Source organism: Sciurus carolinensis, chromosome 13 (assembly GCF_902686445.1).
Source record: "Sciurus carolinensis chromosome 13, mSciCar1.2, whole genome shotgun sequence".
Taxonomy (NCBI): domain Eukaryota; kingdom Metazoa; phylum Chordata; class Mammalia; order Rodentia; family Sciuridae; genus Sciurus; species Sciurus carolinensis.
Window position 1 is genome coordinate 15,814,537 of NC_062225.1, and position 24,398 is coordinate 15,838,934.

Here is a 24,398-nt window from a genome sequence, read left to right on the forward strand (position 1 = left end):
TTTCTAAAGAAAAGCATGTCGTCTTTGAACAGAATTTTATTTCTCTTCTCTATCTGTATACCTTCTGTCTCCTCTTTTCATCTGAATAGGAGTGATAGGAGAAGTTGTCTTTTCCTTGTTCCTGGTTATCAGGAAAGTGTTGAGTTTCTCTGTAAGTATGATGTTCATTGTAGGGTTTTGCGGGCGAGAAGGTAAATGATATTATCAAGTTAGACAAGTTCATGATTCCTCGTTTGCAGTTTTTTTCCTTTAATCATGAATGGGTGTTCCATTTTTGTCAAATGCTTTCTGCATCAATTGTAAAAATTTTGTGATTTTCTCCCCCAACTTCTATATTGATGAATTTTCCAATGCTGGACCATTGTTGCATACTTGGAGCAAGTCCACTTGGTCATGAGGTATAATTTCTTTTATATGTTGGTGAATCCTGTTTGCTGGTGGAATTTTTTGTGGTGTGAACAATTGGAGTCAGGGAGTTGGGCATACTAGGCAAGCGCTGTGCCACTGAGCTACATCCCTAGCCCCACCCCTTTCCTTTTCCTTTGTGTGACTGTGACTTGGGTTTCTTGTGGGCCTTGGTTTTCTTTTCTTCCTTTTGTTTTTTTCCTTTTTTCTTAAATCCATTGTGAAAATCCCTGGGTGTTTTTGGTTGGTGTATTTAGGCCATTCACATGTAAAGTGATTGTTGGCATTGTTAGATGAATCTCTACCAGGTTGGTAACTGTTTTCTATGCCTTGTTCTGTTCTTTTTCTTTTGAACCTCTTTTCCTGACTTCTTTAGCAGTTGAATGCTTGGTGATGTCATTTATCTGTTAGCTTGCCAACAATAGGTTGAAAAGAATTTGTACTATATATTTCTGGTTTGGAACATAATTTCCAGATTAGTCAGTGTCAACCTTCAAATATTATGCTGTTTCACATGAAATGTAGACTTTTTTTTTTTTTTTCATGTACTGGGAATTGAACCCAGGGATGCTTAAGCACTGAGCCATATCCCCAGTGCATTTGTAGGTTTATTTTGAGGCAAGGTCTCAGAGTTGCTGAGGCTGGCCTTAAATTTGTGATCCTCCTGCCTCAGCCTCCTGAGCCACTGGGATTATAGGTGTGCACCACCATGCTTGGCCGAGATGCAGATACGCTAGTATTCCCAGATCTTGTCTCATCTTTTCTAACATTGTCATCCATTTCACTTATTTACATAGTGTAATCACTCAATAAATTTTTTGTTAACCCTTCAAACATTTCTTTTAGATTACTTAGGAATAGGAAAAATAAGAAATTTGAATCTACCTTTATTTCTCTCCTCTGAGACACACTTCTTCTCTTTATGTAGCTCAGAGCTACTGACATATGTGTTTTCTTTCTCTCTGACGAATTTGATGGTTAGGTCTGCTGGAAATGGATTTCCTGTTCTCATTCAAGAAAGCCTTTTTTTTTTCAATTTTGAAGGATAATTTCACTGGACACAGCCTTGCATCGTGGTCCTTGCTGATAATCCTACCAATTTAGGTGAAGGAGGCAGGAGGATCACAACTTTGAGGCCAGCCTCAGCAATTTGTTGAATCCCTGTCTCTAAACAAACAATAAAACAAGTGGGGATGTGGTTCAGTGGTAGAGCACCCCTGGATTCAATACCAAGTATCCCCACCCCCAAAAAAATCCTCTCTTCATTTACATTTATTAGTTAGTGATTCATTTCTTTCAACACCTTATTTCAACTCCCTTGATCGCATGCTTGGAGAAGTCTGCTATAATTATCGTGTTCTTCCTAAGCTGTCTGCTTCACACTCCCTTTTCTTTAAAGGTTTTCTTTTTCTTTCTGCAATTTGAATATGATATACCTCAGTGTAGATTTGTCAGTATTTTTCCTTTTTCTTTAGGATTATCTGCGTGGGGTTCTCTGTACTTTTTGGATCTGTGATCTGGGGTGTGTCATTAATTTTGGAAAATTCTTGGTCATTATTTCTTCACATGATTGCTTTCCTCATCTCCTGTTTTTGCAGTTTGGGGTCCTTCTATCTTTGGGAATTATCCCCAGCAGTCAGATATTGTGTGCTTCCTCTGTCTCTGTCTCTCTCTTGGCTTTTCAGCAGGTTTGGGGATTTCTGTTGATCTGTCTTCAAGTTCACTGATTGTTTTCTTGACCGTCCCATGTACTGATGAGCCATGAAGGGCAATCTTCATTTTTGTTTATTTCTATTTATTTTGTTTTTCATGTCTTAGAGTTTCCGTCTGTCTGCTTTCATGACCTAGTCTTCCATACTCTATACCTTTTCTTTAGAGCCCTTCACCTATAAATCACACTTATTTTAAAAGTTCTCTCAAAGTACTAAGATCTGTCATATCTGTGTGTCATTCCGATGCATGCTTTATCTTTTAATCATGTGTATTTTCTTGCCTGCTGGCATGTTTTTCTATATATATATATATATATGTATAGAACTTATTATGGTATATAAACAACTTATTATTTATACTTGTATAAAAATAATAACAAGTGTGGAAATCATCTTCCGCGTGTGTTTTGCTACTCTGCTGGGACTTGGCTCTTTGCAGTTTACTGTAGCTGAAGATACCAGAAGCCTCACATTCCTCCATGTCCCTGGTTGGGTCTCCCCTCTGTCCCTGGGTTAAGAACTTGCCAGTCTCCCTGCTCTTTGAGCTGTGATGTGCTCTCATTTATCCTGGAGCTTTTGCTGTTGGCAAGGGGGAGGGTCCGAGAATCATCAATCAATCTCAGTCATCAGTGGACGTGTGACCCTGGCCTGTGACCTTCCCAAGTGTTTTCTAGCCACTTCCTCCCAGCCCTGTGGGGACAGGAAAGCCAGAGGGGACACAGGAGCCAGAGAATGCCTTTCCCCAGCTGGGGTGAGGCCCTGAGGATGCTGCATGGCCTTATTCTTCCCTTGTCCAGAGAGCTGGGCAGGTCTCCCTGGGGTCTTCAGTGGGAATTGGTGGGTTCTGGTGAGAACACCTGTGCTGCCTTGGGGTTCCTTAAGATCGCAGCACCAGGGTTTTCTTATTGTCTTTCAGTCAGCTCCTCGCACATTGTCAGACTCACTACCCAAGTGTCCTGCAGTTCATGACCTCAGCACTGGGGAAGCAGGTCCCAGCTGTGCCCCTCGGATTACTTGTGCCACTTTAGCTTTGGGAGTTATGTTTTGACTCGTGACCTCAGTTCTCCGATGAGTCCAAGAAAAGCCTGTGATTTGCAGTCTGCTTGGCCTCTGCTGGTATTTATGGGAGGGGTGCTTCCCAAGCTCTTTGCTTGCTGGAACTGAAGCTGGAAGTCCCCTTGTGGCTTTTTGATTGCTGCCCTGCCCACCTGCACAGCAGTTGAAGGGTCCAGGTTGACACAGACCTCCTGACCTTTCCAGAAGCACGTGAGAGAAATCCCCACTCTGCATCAAAACTCGGCACCCCTCTGTGGCTGTCCAGGTGCTGCACACCCTCCCTGTTCTCTTCTTTCCATGTCACCTAGAGTCCCCCAGGCTGCTGTTACAAAGTCTGCATGGGTTCTGTCAGAGATGTGTGAGAAGCGCCTCCTGGGATGGGCTCCGTTCTAGTCTTCCTCAGTGTCTCCACCAGGATTTTTTATCTTTGCTAGACAAACATGGCATTTCACCTGTTCTTTGAAAACAGCCTTAAGTGCCCTTACCCCAGCCTGCTGTTTTCTTCCACTGAGCTCCCCTAAGCTGCCTGTGGGTTCTGTATTAAGTGTCAGCTCTCCATCCAGCATGCAGGACAATCTTCCTGTCCCCCGATCTGTCATCTGACAACAAATAACAAACCCTTAAAGGGTCAGGGGACTAGCCAAAGAATAATTGCTGTAAAAACACACATGTCCTTCCTTCTGCTGGGGAAAGTCATCCCGTAGGGCAGTTGAGAGAGGTGTAGGTGCTGGTCATCTAGGAAGAGGTTGCACAGGGTGAGGAGGGTGTCTCTTGGGTGTGGAGGTTGGCAGCAAGAGAGGGTTCATGTGCAAGTAAATCTATCAGGGGTGGTGGAGGCTGGGCTTCTCTTTTGGAGAAGAGAGCTGTGAACAGGGAAAGAAGTAAGAATGAACACGGGGAGTGGGTCGCAGGAGGCATCGATGTGAACTCAGTTTCTCTGTGTGTAGACTATGTGTACATACACACAGACAGTGTCATTGCATTAGAGATGTGTATGCCTGTGTGCAAATACGTGAGTCATATGTATACACACAGACACTGTTAGCAATGAGCTTCTAGATATCAGCTTTTTATTTTTATTTTATAGCAGGAATGGAACCTAGGGCCACATACCCACTGATCACATTTATTTTTTTTTTATTTTGAGCCACTGTTGTGGTAAGTTGCATGGGGCCTCATTAAGTTATTGAGGCTGTCGTTGAACTCACATCCTCTTGCCTCAGCCTCCCAAGCCACTGGAATGACAGATGGTTTTTGTGTAGCAATCCTCCTGAAAGGAAATAGAATTCCTGGTAAAAATGTCCCATTTCAGGGCTGGAGCAGGGAAAGTAGGAGACAATGTTGGAATATTATCGCGTTCCCTCTGGCCGCAGAGAGAGACACGACAAACGTTTGAAGCTTTGGAATTTTATTGTGCACAGTCTTCCTTTCTTTCCCTCTTTTCTAATCCCTTTCTCTCTTTTCTTTCTCTCACTCTCTTTCCCTCTGCTTAACTCTCGCCTGCTCCGGTCGCTCCGCTTCTCCCACTCGGCTCACGCCTACTTTGGCTGCTCCGCTTCTCCCGCTCGGCTCACGTCCTTGCTCGCACTCTTCTTCCTCACTTCTTCTCCTACTCTCAGCTTCTTCTTCTCTCAGCTTCTTCTTACTCCCAGCTTCTGCCTCAGCTTCCCCTACTCTCCCACCCAGCAGGCTTATATACACTTCAACCAATCAGGGGAGAGTACACGAGGTAAACGCGCGGACAGCTGCAGGCATAGAATAGGTACACGAGGGGGGCATGCTCTAATCACATCGTTAACTAGCCAACATTGGAATTTGCTGGTTGTTTACTGTATAGCTGGCCGCTTTTGGCTCAGTGCCAGGCGCCATCATGACCATGCCCAAGGCTGGGGGTCCCGGGAATCCCGACATATCCCCCTTCTTTATTATTAAACTAAGGCTCGGGACCATGTCTGTCTTAGGCTGAGTGGTCAGCATATGTCCTTACCCGTCATCAGAGCCTGCAGAGTATGCTGCAGCTCCTGTCTTAGGTTGGTACACAGCCACCTCCTTCATTACCCGTCTTTGACTACCGGTCCAGCATCAAGAGCCATACTAATGGGGGGCTGTCGGCCTTTAGGGCGGTCATGGCCTGATGAAAGATAATTTGATCTCTCTATTGGCTAGCTCGTAGATGCATGCCAAAACGAATGAAGAGAAGGAGGCCAAGGCAGAGGAGTACCACCATAGCTCCTAAGCCTGCCCGCTGTTTGACAAATCTATAAACAGAAGAAAAACCATATAGCCATATTAAATACAGAAACAATATACATCCCAGTAGAGTTACAATACGGGCAACACAAACAGCTCTCAGGGAATAAATGCATCCCAGTCCCAAAAGTTCTTGCAAGGTATCCACTTGTTCTTATAGTAAGTCCACTCTCTGATAGAGTCTCTATGGTCTGTAAAGCTTCAGCTGTATTTTCAGCCAAATGATCGTTGTTATGGTTGTGTCAATGCTGCTACTGCAAGGACTGTGATGGCAATGATCACGGCTGTTGCAATGTCAAAGCCTCTCCTGTTTCTTGATAATAGCACTGGCAATTCTATATCTGCAACAGAAACTAGGACTGGTAGGAAGATAGAAATGTGCAAATTGCACGGGTGGCAAAAGAACCATTCCAGCATTGTGAGAGATAGCACACGGTTAGTGAACAGTTAAGAGGTGTAACAGATTTTACTATAGTTATCTCTTGTCTTTTGTTAGGGCATTATCTCCTTGCTGCCGATTTTGTGCATCTATTGAAGCGTATTGGCCTTCTCATCTCAACATTTCTATCGGGAAACCTTGCCACTATGTTTCTGCAAGCAGTTTCAACAGCTATTTCTTGCCACTGAGCTCTCCAATTAGACATTGTCCTCCAGATAACACTGCTCTGCATAGCTGTCTCCAATAGTCTTAACTGCCTCTTTAAAGTTTTTCTAATGGTTGATGGTATCTCCATTTGCTCCTCAAATACGGGCAGGTTCTACAAATTTTGAAGCTCTTTTTATTAGGCTTAGGTTTCTCCTACCTTTTCCCCTTGTTCTTAAGTTTTTACTACCACTTGGTTATTCCTTTTGGGGGTTCTTTGTGTTAGACTTAGTTCCCTTTTTTCCCTTGTTCTTAGATTTTTTGAGCAATTATTTTCTAGGTCACCACCACTCAATTTTTCCTCACTTTATTCTCTTTAAGAGTTCTTTTCTGTTGCTATTAGATCCTGTTCATGAAGATCCCCCTTGTGGCACACTGAGCAGCTTTTCTTCTATAAACCCTGGGCTTATTTCTACTAGGGTTTGAACATATGATCATACAGTGGTTTCCTTATTTTCTAGTCCTTCCCCAGTGTTTCTACTGTAGGGTATTCAAAAAGCCCTCATCCAAAAACCAAGGGGAAACCCTTTTCACAGTATCGAGAAATACTTTAGCTGTTTTTTCCTTTAATGGCGTCTCATGGTTTTTTAATAGCTCCCTGAGGGGTTGCTGCATTCTGAATTTAGACGTTTCAGACCCCATTGTTACTAATTTGAATAGCTTTAGTTATGGCAGTTACAATAACAAACAGTGGCCTAACTGCCAGGAGCAACGAGATTACTGAAAGGAAAACTATCAAGTGTGCCTTAGAATTTTTATAGCGGCTTTTCACGTACTACCTATACCCTAATTGGACTGCTTCAAGCGTGTTTCTACTTTCACTTTAATTGGACCGCGTTCCACGCGTCAGGACCGCTGATGGCGTATCCCGATACCTTTTAACCCGCGTTCCACGTGTCAGGACTGCTGATGGCATATCCCGATACCTTTTAACCCGCGTTCCACGCGTCAGGACCGCTGATGGCGTATCCCTATACCTTTTAACTGGACCGCATTCCGCGTGTCCCCAGGACTGCTGATGGCGTATCCTGATACCCTTTAACTTTTTTATAACTGGTTTAACTTATTAAAATTTTTTAAAGATATCTTATTTTTCATCTTCCCGGGTTTTGGCACCAGTTATCGCGTTCCCTCTGCCCGCAGAGAGAGACACGACAAATGTCTGAAGCTTTGGAAGTATATTGCGTACAGTCTTCCTTTCTTTCCTTCTTATCTATCCCTTTCTCTCGCTCTCTTTCCCTCTCCTGCACTTCACTCTTCTCCCGCTCGGCTCTCGCCTGCTCCGGCCACTTCGTTTCTCCCGCTCGGCTCATGCCCGCTTGCACGCCTCTATTCCCAGCTTCTACTCCTACTCTCAGTTTCTTCTCTCTTTTCTTTCTCTTGCTCTCTTTCCCTCCGCTTAACTCTCGCCTGCGCCGGTCGTTCCGCTTCTCCGGTTCTACCCCTACTCTCAGCCTCTTCTCTCAGCTTCTGCTCTCAGCTTCTGCTCTCAGCTTCTTCTCTCAGCTTCTGCCCTCAGCTTCTGCCCTCAGCTTCTGCTCTCAGCTTCTGCTCCTACTCACAGCTTCTTCCACTACTCCCCCGCCCACCAGGCTTATATACACTTCAACCAATCAGGGGAGAGTACACGAGGCAAACGCGCGGACAGCTGCAGGCATAGAATAGGTACACGAGGGGGGCATGCTCTAATCACATCGTTAACTAGCCAATCATTGGAATTCGCTGGTTGTTTACTGTATAGCTGGCCGCTTTTGGCTCAGTGCCAGGCGCCATCATGACCATGCCCAAGGCTGGGGGTCCCGGGAATCCCGACAGAATATTTTATTGTGGCAGAGACTATGAATAACCGTGAGTTCATGTCCAAAGGACACAGAACCCAACTTGAAGGGATTCCTACCTGCCAAACCTGGGACAATTAGAGCATCTGAGTAAATAATAGTAATGAATTCTTACTCATTGAATAAAAGCAGGAAAGATGAGACCATACCGATAAAAGTGAATAAATTGAAAGCTTGAGGAATGGGAAATTTACATAACTTCATTATGTGTCTGTAGGAGGCTTGTGAGTTACAAGGGAAAAAGGAGTAAGTTCATGGTGCAGAACCCAAGCAGCCACTAACTGAAGAGACCAAGTGAACATCACCAGGAGTGGAAGGAGTTGAAATCATGTCCACCTGGGAGGATGTGATGCATAGCATTCCTTCTGTGAGCCAGAGACTTTAACCTGAATCTGAACAGCATGAGGCAAGCCAAAACGGATTTGCTGCTGAAGAACTGGCCAGTAATCTTTGAAACCGTCAAGCTCAAGGAAGTCAAAGGTGTGTTGAGTCATGTGACGGCTCAAGGCAGTGGGTGATTCTGAACAGGTCCAATGTGGTAGAGTCACAAGACAGGTAGTTCTCAACTCCTGTGGGCTGGATTAGAGTCTTTTTTCTACAGTGGTGCAAAAGCAACCTGTGTTCAGTAGAAACCGTACAAACATTTTTTTTAAATAGTTTTTTTGGATGTTAATAGACCTTTATTTTATTTGTTCTCTTTTATAGGGTGTTGAGGATGGAACCCAGTGCCTCCCACGTGCCAGGCAGTTGCTGTGCCACTGATCCCCAGCCCCAGGCCCCGTACATGCAGTTTTGAATTTGGATCTTTTCCTGGGGATGTGCCCTAGTCCTCGCTGATGTGGGGCAGCTGTGAGAGCTGCAGGCCCCAGCCAGCCTGCGATCATGAGGGCCATCCAGTGACAGAGTGCCCTGCTGCCAAGGCGGGAGGAACAAGTGGATACATCCCATGCATTTCCGAGTGGCGATGTGTTTGTTCCCCTTAGGACGGGTTTGTGAGGCACTTGGAAGCTGGCGGGATCTGAGGAGCAGAGGGTAGGAATGTCCCAGCGTGAACTCTCTGAATTGTGGGGTGCGCTGTTGTGTCGGCACACGTCCCTGCTGGTGTGAAACATGCTGCACACTCTGGGGTGATGGGGTGGCAGGTTAGTGACGTACTCCTTAGTGATTCAACTTCCTTTAACATTGGGGTCTTAAACCAAAATAAACTCCTCAGGCCACTCAGGGCCCTCTCGGGGCCTAGTAGTGAAGGAGCGTGGACAAAGGAAGGTGGAGGGCTTCAGCTCCTCCAGGGAGGAGGGAGTGGGTTTGTTCACCTGCCATTGATTCAGGATGCCATTCATCAGAGCAGAATGCCAGTCCTTCACCTGCTCCCTGTGCCTTCTGTCCTGCGGGGTCTTGGATGTGTTGTCATATTTCTCAGGGTACCTTTCTGGAGTAGAAAGGGATTATTCTTCCATGTGAGATGTGGATATGATGAGGATCCTAATGGGCAACACTTACCTGGTGCTTGAAGGGCCTGGCAATAGTCTTAAGTACTTTGAATGTTGACTTAATTTCCATAATTACCCATGGAGGCATATCGTGGTTGCTTTATCTTCCAAAGAGAGCAGGGCACAGAGAAATCATGTAACTTTCCTAATGCCACAGAGCTTGAAAGTGGTAGAGCTGGGGTTCCAATCGGGCAGTCTGACTCCAACAGCAGATGGTGGGGAAAGGTTGTGAGGAAGCTAGAGCTCTGGGCCCCATGGAGCTCTGACTGTGCGGGGTGTTGGAGCTGTGCCTGGGCTCTCACCAGTGACCATGTGGGAGTGGCAGCTGCACACTGGCTGCGGGTCTTCCCGACCCTAAGCTCACGGGTGTGTTTGCTTCTCTTTTGCCTTGCAGGTGGCCCGGTGGGTGCTCTGGAGGCAGTGCTGGATTCCAACACCGAGGTCGCTCCCTTTCGAGTTCTGCTTCAAGTTCCCGGCTCACAGGTGTACTCTCCCATAGCATGTGGAGAGTTCCTGGATGGATGTGACGTTCACTGGGCCATAGCCACTGGTGAGTCTTGTTCCCGTTGGAATGTTCCAGACCCTGAGGTCTGAGCATGTGGAGCATCTGCTTGTTGGTGAGCCTGCAGGTAACTCCCAGGGAGCCTCACCTGCTTTCAGGAGCTCTGGCTCTCCTCCACATGTCTGTCTCTTTCTTAGTGATTGGAAGCACACTGAGCTGTGAGCGTGAGTGAGCCAGGCTTCTGAGGGGTGTGTTTCAGGGCACTCACATGTTGTTGGGTATGAAGTGGCCGTTTCCTTTACAGTCTTGGTGTCTGATTAACAGGGTTTTCCCAGGTGTGTGCATGTGTGGTAATAGCCGGGGGCAAAGTGCAAGCGCTGTTTCTGACTTGGGCAGTCTCCGCCCCATGTTGCACGTCTGTGCCAGGAGACTGCATCACTGGGCTGCCGGGTGCTGAGGAAGTTTTCCTTGGGCCGTCAAAGGTCAGGTTTGCCAGTGGCTTGTTTTCTACCATTGTCCTGCCCTCAGAAGGTCCTGAGTAGTGAATTGTTCTTTTCAGGGTTCTCTTGTGGGGAGTGAGGATGGGAGGCATGGGTGTGTTCTGGTGTGGGGATTGTGCTGTTGACTGAGATACTTGTACTTGTGCAGGCATCACTTGGGCGTCTTGCATGTCGTTGACTCGCCCTCATACTTCGTTGTGTGCTGAGCATTGAGAAAGGATCCCTGTCCAGGAATGTGGGCGTCCAATAAAGTACAAAGAGAAAGGGTAGGAAAGGCCCTGGGTGGAACCAGCTCAAGAGTAGGAATGGGAAGAGCGGCCTGTGAGGATGATCCCTGTCTTTTCCAGGCTCCTGTGTGACAGCACAGGGAAGTAGAGGGGGCCTTTAAGAGTACTTTTTTTCCTTCAAACTAGGTGGAAGAGAGAGTTATACTATTTCATGAGTGAACTGTGTTATTTGGCAAAAGATCTGTGGATAACAGGATGGAAGGGAGACAAGTTGTTATTACTATTTTAATTTCCCATGGACCAAAGTCTCTCCAGGCTTGCTACAGGTGCCTCGCTTTAGGCAGAGAGAAGTTGTGAGCATTGAGTGAGTGGCTTGGGGTTGTAGACAGAGGAGCACGCCCCGTCCTTCAGGCTAGAGCTCAGACATGCGCTGTGCTGGCGCTCAGGTCACTTCTTTCTTTCCTGCCTCCCTGATGGAAATAAAAGTTCCAGTGTCTCTCTGGTTGCTATCCCTCCTGTGCCCTGGACAGCACTGGGCATGTATTCAGTGCCCAGTAAAAGCATGGTGGGAAGATAGCAGGGAAGCATGCAAAGAAGGTGACCGAGGCCACTTGTTGAAGATTTGTAAGGCAAAGGAAAGTGACATGTCCAGATGGCCCCCTGAGTTTACGATTTTTGGACTTCTCGGTCATGTGGAAGCATAGCCGTACAAACCTTGGACTTTTCACTTCGGCGTAGTATGCAATAAATTACGTGAGCTCTTCAACACTTATAATACATAGGCTTTGTATTGGATGGTTTTGCCCAACTGCAGGGTAATGGGTGTGTTCTGAAAGTGTTGATAGGAGCTTAGGCTAAGCTGTGATACTTGGTGGATTAGGTATTAAATACAGGGTTTTTTGATAGCAATCTCAATATTGCTGTAAATGGTATGAAGTGTCCATTTGTAAACCTGTGAAATTCCTGGCTGTTGCTTGTCGGTTGACCAGTGCCTGTTGCAGCGACAATATCGTTGTAAGGACCTTCCCAGGAGGTTCTTCCCCTGTGAACATGACTTTGGTACTTCTCCATGGGCCTCTCTTCTCACGGGAGACACTAAATGACACTGTTGAGAATCGTCTGCCACTTGGTGTGTGTTCCATGCTGGAACAGCTATACCATTGCAAATGCTTCTGACACTTGAGTGGTAGGTGCTGTGCACATGATCAAGGTGTGCAGGGTGGTCACAGGACAGTTCCAAGGCTTTCCTGCTTGGTGAGCTGGCCTAAGTGGCCATGGGACTGAAGTTTGTAAGTCCCAGTGCAGTGGCGGGAGAGATCGTGGCACCAGTGGAGAGTGCCAGCATTCAGTGACAAACGGTGACTCAAGGTGTGAGATCCCTGGCACGGGAAGTTTGCAGAACATTAACACAGGCACTTAATGTTGGCAAAACGATGACTCTTGTTTTTCACTCTCTGTCTTTCTATTCTGATCCAGGTGCCACATTAGAGGAAATCAACCAGCACTGGAACTGGCTGGGACAGAATCTCCTCCATACTCTGTCTGTGTTTGATTATAAAGACGACATGGCCAGCTTTGTCAAGGGGAAGGTGAAGGTAGGCCCTTTGATCGCGACCTTTCTCCCCATCTCGGGTAACTCTTCATGACATTTTGAACTTTGCCACGTACCCACAGTGTTCACCAGTCTGATTACACTTTTTGGATTAGTGCGCAAAGCCAAATTAGTTCAATTTGTCACCTGTCAGTCTTTGCAGCACCTAAAGATACACCTGAAATTTAGGACAAAAAGGGGGTGGTGCTTCATCCTCAGGCCTAATTCCTGTTATCTTTTACAGATATAATCATCCTTTTCTTTTCACGTGGGATACCGTAATGTTAAGATTTCTGTTTTTGCAGAGCAACATATTATTGTCTTCCTCGAATTAGTTATTCCTGACTCATTTTCTCTTTAGCTGTAACATTTGTCACCACGTTGGACCTAGTGCTCTGGTCCCACTAATAGTGGATGTTTGTTCTGCAGATGTTAATTAAATGGAGTTACAGTCAGTTAAGGTCTGAGAAGGCAGGAGAGGAATCTTGGGAGGTATTTGTCCATACCTCCTGCCACTTACATTGTTACATAACTGGTTTTGTTGCAAGGACATGATGGTGATTGGTGCTTTAAGATCCTGTTGGGGAGGGACATGTTTCCTCATTCTACAGTGAACTCTCCTTACACACTTGAACACATAAGCCTGCAGTACAGTTTTCTTCCCTTGGGATAAAACCTCCCCAAAGCAATCCATCTTTCCTCCCTCTTCCTGTTGCTCTTTCCTCCCCCTCAGTTCATTTCCTCTATTCAAAGGGTCCCCAGTGTGGAAAGAAATTGTCAAAATAGTGCTGTAAACATACATGAATATACGACAGTGAATTCCATCTTGGATGCATACCTATAAAGCACTAATTAAAGACCAACTATGTAGTAGAGAGCCCACTAAAATAGGAAGCCCAGGGGAGGGAAATGGAGCTCATTCTATTCCATGCCTGTATGATGATGTCAGAGTGAACCCCACTACTGTGTATAAGTAGAATGCACTAATAGAAACGTTGTGAATCTCCCAGACCATGGGTTTTGTTTTTTGAAAACAAACCTGAAGAGTTCCAGCTTTTAGTAAAGGGTGTCAAAGTGAATTTTTGGTTTTACAGGAAGAAAGAGAAGCACTCTTTTCCATTTGGGGACTGGGGGATGTGAGCAGAATGAGTGAAGAGCAGGGGTGACCGAGACCATCCAGTGTTTGGCAGCCAGGGCATGACCTCTGTCCTGTGGGGTCAGAGCTGACCTGGTCTATGGTAAAAGACACACACAGCTCTTGGGACACCCCTCATTCTTGCCGATGGACTGTGCCTCGATTCCTGTGTCAGATGAGACTGAGTATCAGTGACACTTGACCTGCCTCTCTTGGCCTAAGGTGAACCTTAGTGGTTCTTTTCTCGAGGTATTTCCCTTGCTTGGGAGGAAGGAAATTGATTTCTGCTATGCTGCTTCCTGAAACCTTTCTGTAGGAAAACCACCATTCTGCTGTCTCTGTGGAATCAGCTGGATCCCTCACATAAGTAGACAGCACTCAATGTTTTGCCTTGGGCTTTTTTCGCTTAATATAATGTCGTCAATGTTCATCTCTGTCACAGCATGTGTCAGAATGTCCTTCCTTTTCAGGGTTGAATCATAATGCATCGTATGTACATACCCCACTGTGTTTATTCCACTTGTCTGTCCGTGCACGCTTAGTTTACTTTCACCTTCTGGCTATCGTGAACAATGCTGTCGTGAACTGGGCACACAAATTTCTCTGACACCTGCTTTCGATTCTATCCAGTATTTTTACCCAGAAGTGGAATAGCCAAATCATATAATTCTATGTTTAATTTTTAAAAATCAGCTTGAATCTTTTATATTAAAATTGTTTATGTCTTTTAACATTCCTGTATTTTGTTCTTTTTTCAATTGACGTTTCTTAAAAATATCCAAGGAGATGAGTAAAGCATAGCTATAATGCCTTTGCTCATGAGGCAGGTTAGTACCTCAGCATCTGAAACTCTTGTTTTGTAATCGAATTTTGGAGCAGTTTTTATTTAGATTTTTTGAATTAGGGATGCTCAACTGCTAAAGTTTACATAGATCTTGTAAAATCTGAAAAACTGAAATTTATGACTCTTCTGGTCCCAAGCATTTTGAATAAGGCCGACTTAACCTGCAGTGAATTCATTCAGAGCCATGAGGTCTAGTGTTCAGTGCTAATACAAAGAAAGTCATTTTGAAAACAGCAGATCTCTTCCTCCTCAACACATGCACTTTCTTCTGACTGTCTGGTGGGGGTGCATCTTTCTCAGTGATGGTCCTTGAACAGCAGTGTGTTTGGGGTTTTCATGTATTCAGAATGACTTCCCGTCCCTTCCAGCTGTGTGCATGTAGTTCAAACTGGTCATGTGTTGCCACAAAAGGCACAAACAAACAAACAAAAAATGCTCTTTGCAGGTTTCCTTTTTTCTTTTTTCCCAAATTGACCTCCATGTGGCATTGGGTCACCTCTGATATGTGATAGTTCTTTTGGAAGATGGATGGTGCTTATCTCTTCCTTATGAAAGAGACTCTTGGGGCTGTGATCATTGTTTCCTGGTGCCTAAATCCTTTCATCTAGCAGTGTGAAGCATTCTGTGTGGGATTGGCACCTCTAGTCACTTGCTCTGTGGCAGAGCCCCGGAACTTCCTGCTCATTCTCTCACTGGCTCAGAGCCCCTGAGCCAACCTCTCTGGCCTCTGGTTTGCACCATTCTACTCTCAACGCTATGACAGCAACATTCTTAGAGTTAAATGTAAGTGCGTTGGGCATTGTCGACTCTCAGGGACCTTGTGGTCCCCCTGAGGGACCTCACCTTCCATTCTTGCAGTATGTGAACTTCTTTTTCTTTGTCATTTGTAGATATACTTGACCGTCATGTGTACTTTGACCTGTCCTACGTCCATGGAGTACAGCTTCCCTTCTTGTGGTTGTACAAGATGTGGAGCTACACCAGGCGTATGTTCATATACGAACATAGGAAATTGTGTGATTCAGTGTGTGAACTTGTGCAGTGCACTTGGCTGCCCCTGGCTCCCTGGTCCTCCTCTGGAGAAAAGTCAGACTTCTCTTTGGTTATTCACATCTGAACAGTTAACCCTTTCAGTGGGTAGTGTAGGTTTTACAATATTCACAGGACCACACGATCATCACCACAGCCATGGAACCTTTTATTACTCTCCAAAGAAGCCTCACGTTCATGAGCAGCCACTCCTTCTTTTTGTCTGTCAGCCTCCTGTGGGGACATTTCATGTAAATGAACCTGGCACCTTGTGGTCTTTGTGTCTGTCATCTTTCACTCAGCCTGAGGTTTCCAAGCTCTGTCCATGCACACTTTCTGTTGATGGCTGAGTACTATCTACCCTGCTTGAGGGGATGTGCCACATTTGGTGTGTCCATTGATCAACTGGTGGACATGGGGTAGTTTCCACCTTCGACTATGAATCTGCTGCTGTGTTTGTGTGCCAGTTAGTGGACGTCAGTTCTCAAGTGTGTTGGGCGCATTCACCTGGGAGGGAATGTCTGGGTAAACACTAGGTCCACTTTCAACGTTCGAGGGCTTCTGGCTGTTTGCCAACGTGAGAGCGTCATTTGGCCTTCCACGAGCAGCGTGCGAGGGCTCCACCTTCCCCACGTCTCACCGATGCTCACCCCGCTTGTCATCTAACTTCTCCACATGTGGCCTTTGCTGCCATTTTTGGAGTACTTCTCAGTTATTCAAACCAGGATGCAATGCTTATTTGAGTTCATGAGTTTCTGAATTTCTTGCTGGTGGGGACAGCGGGCTCTGCTCCTTGCACTTGCTCGTAAGGTCAACTGAATGTCTGGATGGACCGTGGGGCTCACAGGCTCTGGAGGGGCATGACTTTTTTTCTTTCAGTCACTAAACTATCACGTTGTGCCAGCGAGTTCAAAAGTGTTTTCTTTTCGATCTCGTGTCTGTTGACCTTTCCATATCTTGACCTCTCCCCACCTCTCACCAGGGACCTTGAAACCCAAGCACAGAAGGAGCTGTTCCGAGTCTTTTTCAGGCTACCAAGAAAGGAGAAGCTGCACGCTGTGGTGGACTGCTCCTCTGGATGCCCTTCAGTCGGTTCCACACTGCAGGGCACATGATTTCCTCTGACAGCTCCACCTGCTTTGCCAGCAGAGAAGATGGCTGCTACAATGTTGTCCTTCCGCTCAGAGAGGTACACCCTGCCTCTCCCCTCTGCTTGACCTGCCGTGCACACACTTTGATGCACCCTTTCATCTTTTAACCCATGTGGTTGAGTCCATTTTCTGTTACTAAAACAGAATCCATGATGCCAGGTTTACTTATTAACCAAAAAAAAAAAAAAAAAAAAGGAAGAAAAGGCTTAATTAACTCCCAGTCCTGAGGCTCAAGAACATGGTGGTGGGTGAGCACCAGTGAGGGCGTTGTGGTGGACAGTGTCCCCATGGCAGGAGCATGAGTAGATGGAAACATCATGTGTGAAGACAGGAAGCCAGAGAATGGGGAGGGACCATTCTTTGTAACAAGCCCTGTTGTGGGAACGAACCAGGTCCCATAATCCCTAATGAGGGCTATTCTTCCAGTGATCCATCCATCCCCTACTAGGCTTCACCTCTTAAGGTTCCATCACCATTTAATGGTGCCCCATTGGGGATCAAGCTTTCAACACAAGAACTTTCGGTGGACATACTCCAACTATATCCCAACCAGAGCAACTTGGGCCATCTGATGGCCAGGCTCCAGGAGGGAAGCGTGGCCTGAATTATGCCATTACCCCTTCAGCCTTCCTTTCTTCTCTTGTTGCTATGGCAACCGAATGTTGCCTAGAAGTGATGGTAAAACAACATACCCTAACCCCACACTGTTGATAATGCTGTCATTCAAAAGTACATGCCTCGCAATTCAAGCTTTACCTACAGCTCTTAGGAAGGGATCCTCCCCTTTTGTTGTCCAAAAAAAGACAAAGGAAAAGGCAAACTATGAAAAGCTTCACCTTTAGAAAATACGTGGCAAATTGGCATTTATACTCTCGTGGAACTTGTGAAAGATTTAAAAATGCCTCCTTGTGTTGGGATCAGGTCCCTCCTATAACTCTGTGATTCTCTCATTGGAAACGGGAGTGTGGGCAACCTGAGTTTGCTTCTGAATGCAAGCAGCTCGGCCTTGATCTCAGGCATCTCTGCTGAGGGGGTACCACAGCTGTTGCACATCAAGACCTCTGGGTTTCCTTTCTGGTAGCATAGGTCCTGAGTCTGATTGTTTAGAAACCCAGTGTTTTTCCTCATATGATTTCCCACCTCCATCCCCTCCTTCTGCAGTAGATGTCTTCATTTTGCAAGCATTATTATCAGTGGAGCAAGAAATGGACATGGTGACCTACATACCTAAAAAATTGATTTTGGAATCATGCATAGCATAAATTTACCTTGTAACCAATTTGTAAGTGGAATCCTACAGCATTGTCATTTTGTGATTTGTTTCTTCCACTACATAATGTCCTTAATGTTGATCCACCTCTTATCTGTTAGAATTCCCTTCCTTTGGAAGTCTGAATAATATTCCATGGTAGCCTAAACCACAGTTCCCTTATCCATTTATCTGTCCATGGAAGGTTGGGTTACTTCTACCTTTTGGTGATTGTGATTGATGCTCCCTTGCACACTTTTCAACCTTTACACCAGGTTCTTATTGCCATTATTCCATGTTAGATTAACTTCTGAACATGCACGTGGAGGCCTGCCTTTCTTCTTTTTTGCGGTCCTTCCTGTGATTCCAATCTTTTTATTAGTGCCTTGCAATTATACATAACAGCGTGTTTCGTTGTTCTGTATAGGAACATGCGCAGAACGTAATTGGTCAGTTCTGTTCTCCAGCACCTGCCCTTCACGTGCCGTCTTTTGCATCAGGTAGTGAGCATGGAGAAGATGGAGGACACCAGTCTGCTGCCCAGCCCCATCCTCATCAGCATCAGGAGCAAGATGGCCTTCCAGTTCATCAAGCCAAGGATAGACAGACCTTGGTGGAGACCCTGCTTGAGAGACTGAAGCGGGTCCACGCCAACCATCCTGTACACTATGACACCTCAACCAATGACAAGGACATGGTAGGAGCCTGCAGCATGGTGGCTTTCCATGACGTGACAGTCCCCCTCTCACCACCTGTGTGTCAGTGGGCTCCAGAGGGCATGTGTAGGAAGGTGACCCCCTTGGGTGTGAGCACACAATGTGCTAGAGATGATTGGGCCTCCAGTAGTCGGGGGTGTGAGTCTGGTGTCACCTCTGATGGGCTGGGTGTCCCGAGGGGGCATTGAACATGATAGAGGGGCTGGTTGCGAATCACACCACTGCTCCGAGGGTTTGAGCAGGTGTCCTCCCAGGTTCACGGAGCTGGTGGTGTGCTCCCTGGGTGAGTGTGGAGCAGACACGCCCCTCCATGTCCAGAGTGATTGTTGGGCACCCCCACCTTCCTCACAGGCTGGGGTGCTGCCACACCCCTAAGGTTGCAGGGGTTCATGCCCTTTGGAACAGACAGAACCTGCTGAGAGAGTTGCTCCCTCATTCTTAGGGTTGCATGACTGCAGAAAAGGACCTGGGTCTGCCAGAGCCTCACCTTCTAGAACTTTCATTGACATATACTTTTAAAAACACATTTTAAACTAATACTTAATAATGGTGCATATTTTCCTCTTACTGTTTTTTGTTGTTGTTGTTGTTTTCTTTTAAAGGCTGGACACACATCACCTGTTTTGTACTTGACAAGCATGTGCACTGAGCACAAGTTTGGGGATCTTGAAATGGTGTCCTGTCACAGCAGCAAGGAGCATGAAGACAAGAGCCCACCTCTGCACCCTGGACCCCTGACTGTCGTCCTCCAGCCTTTGGGCAGCCAGAACCCTGACTCTCACCTGGTTGGTGAGGCCACTCCTTTCCTGGTGTGCCATGGGCACTGGAGGCTGGGCAATGACCGTGGAGGGTGTGGCACCTGAGCACCACCTCCTCTGGACCCGGGTGGAGAGGTGGCCATGGACCTTGGGCAGCAAGGGCTCTCTTGAGGGCTCAGACAGCAGAGGGGGAGCCGGCCTTTCCCCTGTCCGTTAGTGGCTCTCATGTCATTCCTGCTGTGTGACTTGGGCAGTGGGCGGTGCCGGCCCTGTGGGTTTTCAGGTGTCAACCAAGTGTTCCTCCCACTGGCCGGTGGCATCTGTGAGCATCTCAGTGTCAGTTTCCCGCTGTGTGTCTTGGGACAAAGGGCTGCCTGTCCTCTAGTTTTATGAACTAAAATTATTTTTGCTACATTCATACTTTTTTCTTTATATGGAAAATTTGAGGCAAACAGACTCCAATTTCATAACTATACTCTAAGTGGCTGTGAAGAGACTAGTTTTGGCCTTGTCACTCCTTGGGCACCAGGTGTGGCTGCAGACCTTATTACCCCACACTCCTTCTCAGTTACTGCAGCTCCTGCAGCACCAGTTGTTACTTTTATTGATCCAGACTGAACCTTTCTTTTCAAATGTGATGCATACCCACACACACGGGAGGTATGGGTATATATATGTGTGTGTGTATTTATTATGTGTGTACATATATATATATATATATATATATAATTATTTCCTTAATCTTTAATTTCCTAAGTATTGAGCATATATGTGTCCTCACATTGCTGGAGAATGCAGGTTATTAAAAGCATTTCACCATAACCAACTCAAATTCTCTCTGAGCGTGTGTACTTCTATGTCTGTTGAGTATGTGCGTGTTTGTGCCTTCATGCGTGTGTGATCATATCCCATATTTCATTTCTCCCATTGGAAATTGAGTCAGAAAATGCAATGGGCCATACTCCCAATACCAAAATGTCATTTTGATCAAATGAAACATTCTTTCATCTAGGGTTGAATGTTTCCACTCGGAATTACTGGTAAAATGAACAGATTCAAATCATGAAAGTGGATCAGAATACACAAACATATTTTAAATAACAAGGACTTAAGGTCAAATTATATATGGAATTGATCAGTAACCATTTTAGAAATAAGTCACTTTGTTCATCCATGGTGTAATGCTTTAGCACTGCCCAGAGAGACAGGAGCAGATTCTTGTCCACAGGTTCCAGCGGTGACCTCGCACCTGAGTTGCCTCATAAGAGGGAGGTTGGGGAGGGATCCAATCATCATTTTCCTCCTGAGGGTAGGTCCTGCTTCCTGAGGACAAAGTCTCTCCTGACATGGGGATTCATCCCATAAAAGACGTTGGCGTTCTTTGGAATCTTCATTTCTGGGGAGAGAGGGGTACAGGTTGGATAGGTGGCACTCGAGACGTGCAGAGCAGGACACCCCAACATCTGGCAGCCTCTGCCAGGAAAGGCCTGAGCCACAGCCCTGAGAGCTGTCCAGATCAGCTCCAATACCACCAGACACATCCTCAACCGTCCTCCCAGGGGAAAAACTAGGTCTAGGACATCACCAGGACTAATGCCTGTTGCCTCCAAAGGCTTTGGGCTCCAGAAGATCACAGTTCCTCTTGATTGTGCCAAAGCATACCCCTAGGGATTACATCTGAAATCTTACACAGGTGACTCATGTGCTCAAGGTTTCACCCCCAGTTCAGCAAGGTTTACAGGTGGGTTTTGTGGGAAGCACTCCATGATGAGTGCTCTGATGTGATCATGAAATACTCAGTCAAGATGAAGACAACACTAAGCAGTGGGAGAAAATGGAAGAAGGTTGGGCATGGATGGAGGAAGACCTTAAGAGGGAGAGGCCCTCAGCACACATATATTTTTGCTGGGGCCCCTCTTTCATTTTTCTTTTTTTTTTTTTTCCTTCCGGTACTGGAGATTGAACCCAGGGCCTTGTGCTTGGGAGGCAAGAACTCTACCAACTGAGCTATATCCCCAGCCCTGGGGGCTCCTCTTAATCCTCATTCTCCTAGTAGTAGTCCTCCTCTTCTTCCCATCTTTCTCTCCTTCCCTCTCTCAGTCTCCTTATATCCCATTCTATCACCTGGTTGGCAAGTGCTCCATAGCTTGCAGGTGCCACACCCTCTGCCATAATGCACAGTCTCAGTTCAGAACCAAATGGAATGCTATGAAAGCCAGAGCCAAAACAGGAGTCCCCTGCTAAGTTATTTTCCCCAAGTATTTGACAGGGAGGAAAGTATGACCAACTGAGACACCTCATGTTAGCCATGTTCTGCCATTGTTGCTAGCCAGCGCCACGTGGACCAGGCATCCTACAAGGGAGGCCACATCCCAAATGCTGCCCTGCTGAGATCAATCATTCCAAAGACCAGGAAACGGGCGGCTTCACTCCCACATTTTCCTAAGATCCAGGGATGCAACAACCCCCAGTGGGTTTCAGATGACCAGCGAGTCCCTGCTCTGAACACCTGTCTCCTGCTGCCCTCCTCTAAAAAGGGCCTGTTCTCTATTTGGGTTTGAATGGGTGTACCTGTGCTATGAATTTCCAAGCCTACCAAGGCTTTAGCCTTCTACTTCCATGAACTCTACTCACTTAACAGAATTAGTGGATTAGGATATGAGAGAATGTTTCAGAGGCTGGTTTTGGATGCGGTTTTCAGTGTGGACAGAAAGGGGATCATGGCTGCTGCAGGGTTTTGGCTCACAGAAAAGAAAACAGCAATGGCATTAATTACAGGTCAGCTTTGTGGCATACGTGCCTAGGAAGCCCTCATCTGATTTTAGTGAGGGAAAATAACCTGGCTTTACTGATTCCATCTAGGCAGTGGACTCAGGCACAGAAGGCTTGGTCATTTGTGCAGTGTCAGACTGTTGAGGCTGTCTCCCAGTCTGTTCTTTTTTCAGATTTAGTCCTGTTCCTGCTTGCTAGAATACTGACAATGCTCTGCACAGGGAGTGGATTTCTGGTCATGGAGAAGGCTTTCAATAGTACTGCTTCAGTCCACAAATGCATCAAGTGCATCCTTAGCCCCTGTGTTCCCATCTTCCTCTGCAAACACTCCTCTCAGTGAGCCCTGGGGCCACATGACCCCTGCAAGAATGCTTTCTTTTTCTCTCCTCACTGATGTCAGCATTGAATGCCTGTTGCTGTCCAGGGTTGGACACCTGGTGGGGAGGTGCACTAGCCCCTGGGGCTGATCAGAGAACCTAGAGACCTTTGCAGCAGTGCCAGTGTGGTTTTCTTTGTGCACCAGGCCCACCAGTCCCTGTTGGAGTGTTCTTCTGGGTCAGATTCTACTCTTTTGGGCTACGAGTTGACCTGAGTGCACTTCCTCAACATGGCTCCCCACCATCTGATTGTCCCACTTACTGTGCTGTTGGGAGATGATTTCTCCCAGCTCATAGTCTCCTGGCTCCTCCTCCATCAGCAAGTGATGTTCCAGGGCCCTGCAAATGACAGCAGGAGCCCTGTCATTGCATGTCACCTGCATCAACGTGGGAGATAGGCCTTGAGGAAATGGGCCTTGGGGTGACTATCCAAGAACAGTGTCAGGGACATTCAGGGGGAAGCTCAGCTCTAAATACAGGGGCACCATCACTTCTCACTACTCCACTACCTGAGGGTGGCCTCCTGGTAATCGCCTGGGGCCTTCCTCAGGGCTATGACACCAATCCTCCTACAATGATCTGCCTGGCCCTGCCATTGCCCTTTGTGGAGCCACATTTCACTCAGGGTCAAAGGACGCCACAGCCTGGGTAGAGAAACACTCTCATGCCACCATGATGGAAGGAATGGACCAGTGACCTCCTCTCTCCCAGGGCTGTTGCGGAATGCAGGGTGAATTTGGGGGTGGCCCAGGCAGAAACCCAAGAGAGTTTGGTTGTGACTGCCAGGGCACAGAACACACTCAGGCAGAAGACCAATGATAGCCGTGAGAGCTCCTGGCCTCCAGAGGCTCAGTACTGCCTGGGATGGAGGAGGACACCTCACTCAGCCAGGGTGGCATGGGAACGGGCCCCTGTACAGCGCCTCCCTGGAGGCGGAGTGTGCTCCATCCACATGAATATCGCTTCTACAGCGAGACCCTCGGCGCCCTGTTCAAGGGGTAGGAAGAATCTGGTGTTGCTCTCCTCCTCCATGTGCACCAGCATTCTCCATCCCACACAGTGCAGCCTGCATCCTGCATCCTGCATGCTGTCCTTTCCTCACCTCCCACCAAGACCTGCCCCTGCACTTCTGGTCTGCACACTGCCATCCAACACACACACTCCCTCACAAACGAGCGTGGAAATGGTCGCACTCTCCCTCAACTCAGGTCAAGCCCTTAACAGTGACCTCTCTCTTCTTTATTCCCATCTCTCTTTCCTGACCATTGAAAAACTCCCAATTCAAGAGGGCAAGAGTAGCCCATGGTAAGGGATTTGTGTTTGCTCCCTGCCCTGGGATAGCACCAGGGGACACCTCTTCCGCCAGGCTTACCAGGACAGTCTTGCCATCCTTTGCACTCTGCTGCTCTAGCCTGATGTTTATGAGGCAGCTGTCTTTCACCTGTTTCTTGGACCGGGGCCGTGAGCATCTGCCCATTATGCATCCGATGGCCCTGGATTTCTTCATGTGTTTTGTGGCCATGGGCTTGGGCCTAGCCTTTTGAGAAGAGATGTGACTGGAGGCTGGGCTGATGTTACACACCATGGCTGAGGCCTCAGAAGTTGATTCTGACAACTGTGGGGGATGGAATATCAGCAAAGGCCAGAAACTGACGGCCACCCCCACCTGTGCTCACGCAGGAGACAGCCCTGCCAGCAGGCTTACCAGGATGCGCTGTGAATCCCTCCTGGTCTGCTCCTCCAGGTGGACCTGTAGGAAGCTGCTGTCTTCTGCCTGCTCATTTTAATGAGGCAGTAGGGAACTGCTGTTGGTGACAGTATTGGTACCAGAGTCCTTGCTTTCAGTGGCCTGGGGCAGTGGTGTGGCTGCCACTGAAGAGCTGCTGCTCACAGCTCGTGGGATCGTGGGAGTCACTGAAGAAGTGGACTCCAAGAACTGTGGGGGATGGAAACATCAGCAGAGCCCAGAAACTGTCAGCCACCCCCACCTGTCAGGGTGCTCTGTGGGCATTCTAGAACATATGTCCAGGAGCTGAGGCTTTTTGTCACCCTGGTGGATGTGAAGGAGCACCAGGGGTAAAGAGCGAGTAAGGTGGGTGTTTACCTCCTTTGTCTTGCTGTTGGCCCACCTCCTGGTGAGTCTTTTCCTGAGC

General features: G+C 47.0%; 1 protein-coding gene and 1 long non-coding RNA gene across 4 annotated transcripts; one reads left to right on the forward strand and one right to left on the reverse strand.

The window, feature by feature from the left end:
- Window positions 1-7,942: 7,942 nt before the first annotated feature.
- On the forward strand, window positions 7,943-19,575 carry LOC124963215 (TBC1 domain family member 8-like). Of its 3 annotated transcripts, XR_007104681.1 has the most exons (6): window positions 7,943-8,384; window positions 9,789-9,944; window positions 12,100-12,218; window positions 16,253-16,411; window positions 18,123-18,319; window positions 18,941-19,575. XR_007104681.1 is itself a non-coding variant. In XM_047522792.1 (5 exons), the coding sequence occupies exons 1-5, from the start codon at window positions 8,306-8,308 to the stop codon at window positions 18,258-18,260; spliced, it is 651 nt and encodes a 216-aa protein (XP_047378748.1). In that variant the 5' UTR covers window positions 7,943-8,305; the 3' UTR covers window positions 18,261-18,518. The 3 variants fall into 3 exon arrangements, 2 of the variants coding, with proteins under 2 accessions (XP_047378748.1, XP_047378750.1); XM_047522792.1 differs by lacking the exon at window positions 18,941-19,575 and having other exon boundaries at window positions 18,123-18,518; XM_047522794.1 differs by lacking the exons at window positions 18,123-18,319; window positions 18,941-19,575 and adding an exon at window positions 17,535-17,615.
- An 841-nt stretch (window positions 19,576-20,416) lies between these two features.
- Window positions 20,417-24,369, reverse strand: LOC124963417 (uncharacterized). Its single transcript, XR_007104736.1, has 3 exons — window positions 23,618-24,369; window positions 22,508-22,584; window positions 20,417-20,492 (listed from the first exon to the last, which is right to left on the reverse strand). It is a non-coding gene; the product is annotated as an uncharacterized LOC124963417 (long non-coding RNA).
- Window positions 24,370-24,398: the final 29 nt, after the last annotated feature.

Excerpts from the sequence above, each read along its gene's own strand:
- LOC124963215 (XM_047522792.1), top strand. The coding sequence starts at position 8,306 with ATGAGGCAAGCCAAAACGGATTTGCTGCTGAAGAACTGGCCAGTAATC. Across the intron at positions 8,385-9,788 it reads CAAGCTCAAGGAAGTCAAAG|GTGGCCCGGTGGGTGCTCTG; the intron begins GTGTGTTGAGTC and ends TTTGCCTTGCAG. Across the intron at positions 12,219-16,252 it reads TTGTCAAGGGGAAGGTGAAG|GCTACCAAGAAAGGAGAAGC; the intron begins GTAGGCCCTTTG and ends AGTCTTTTTCAG.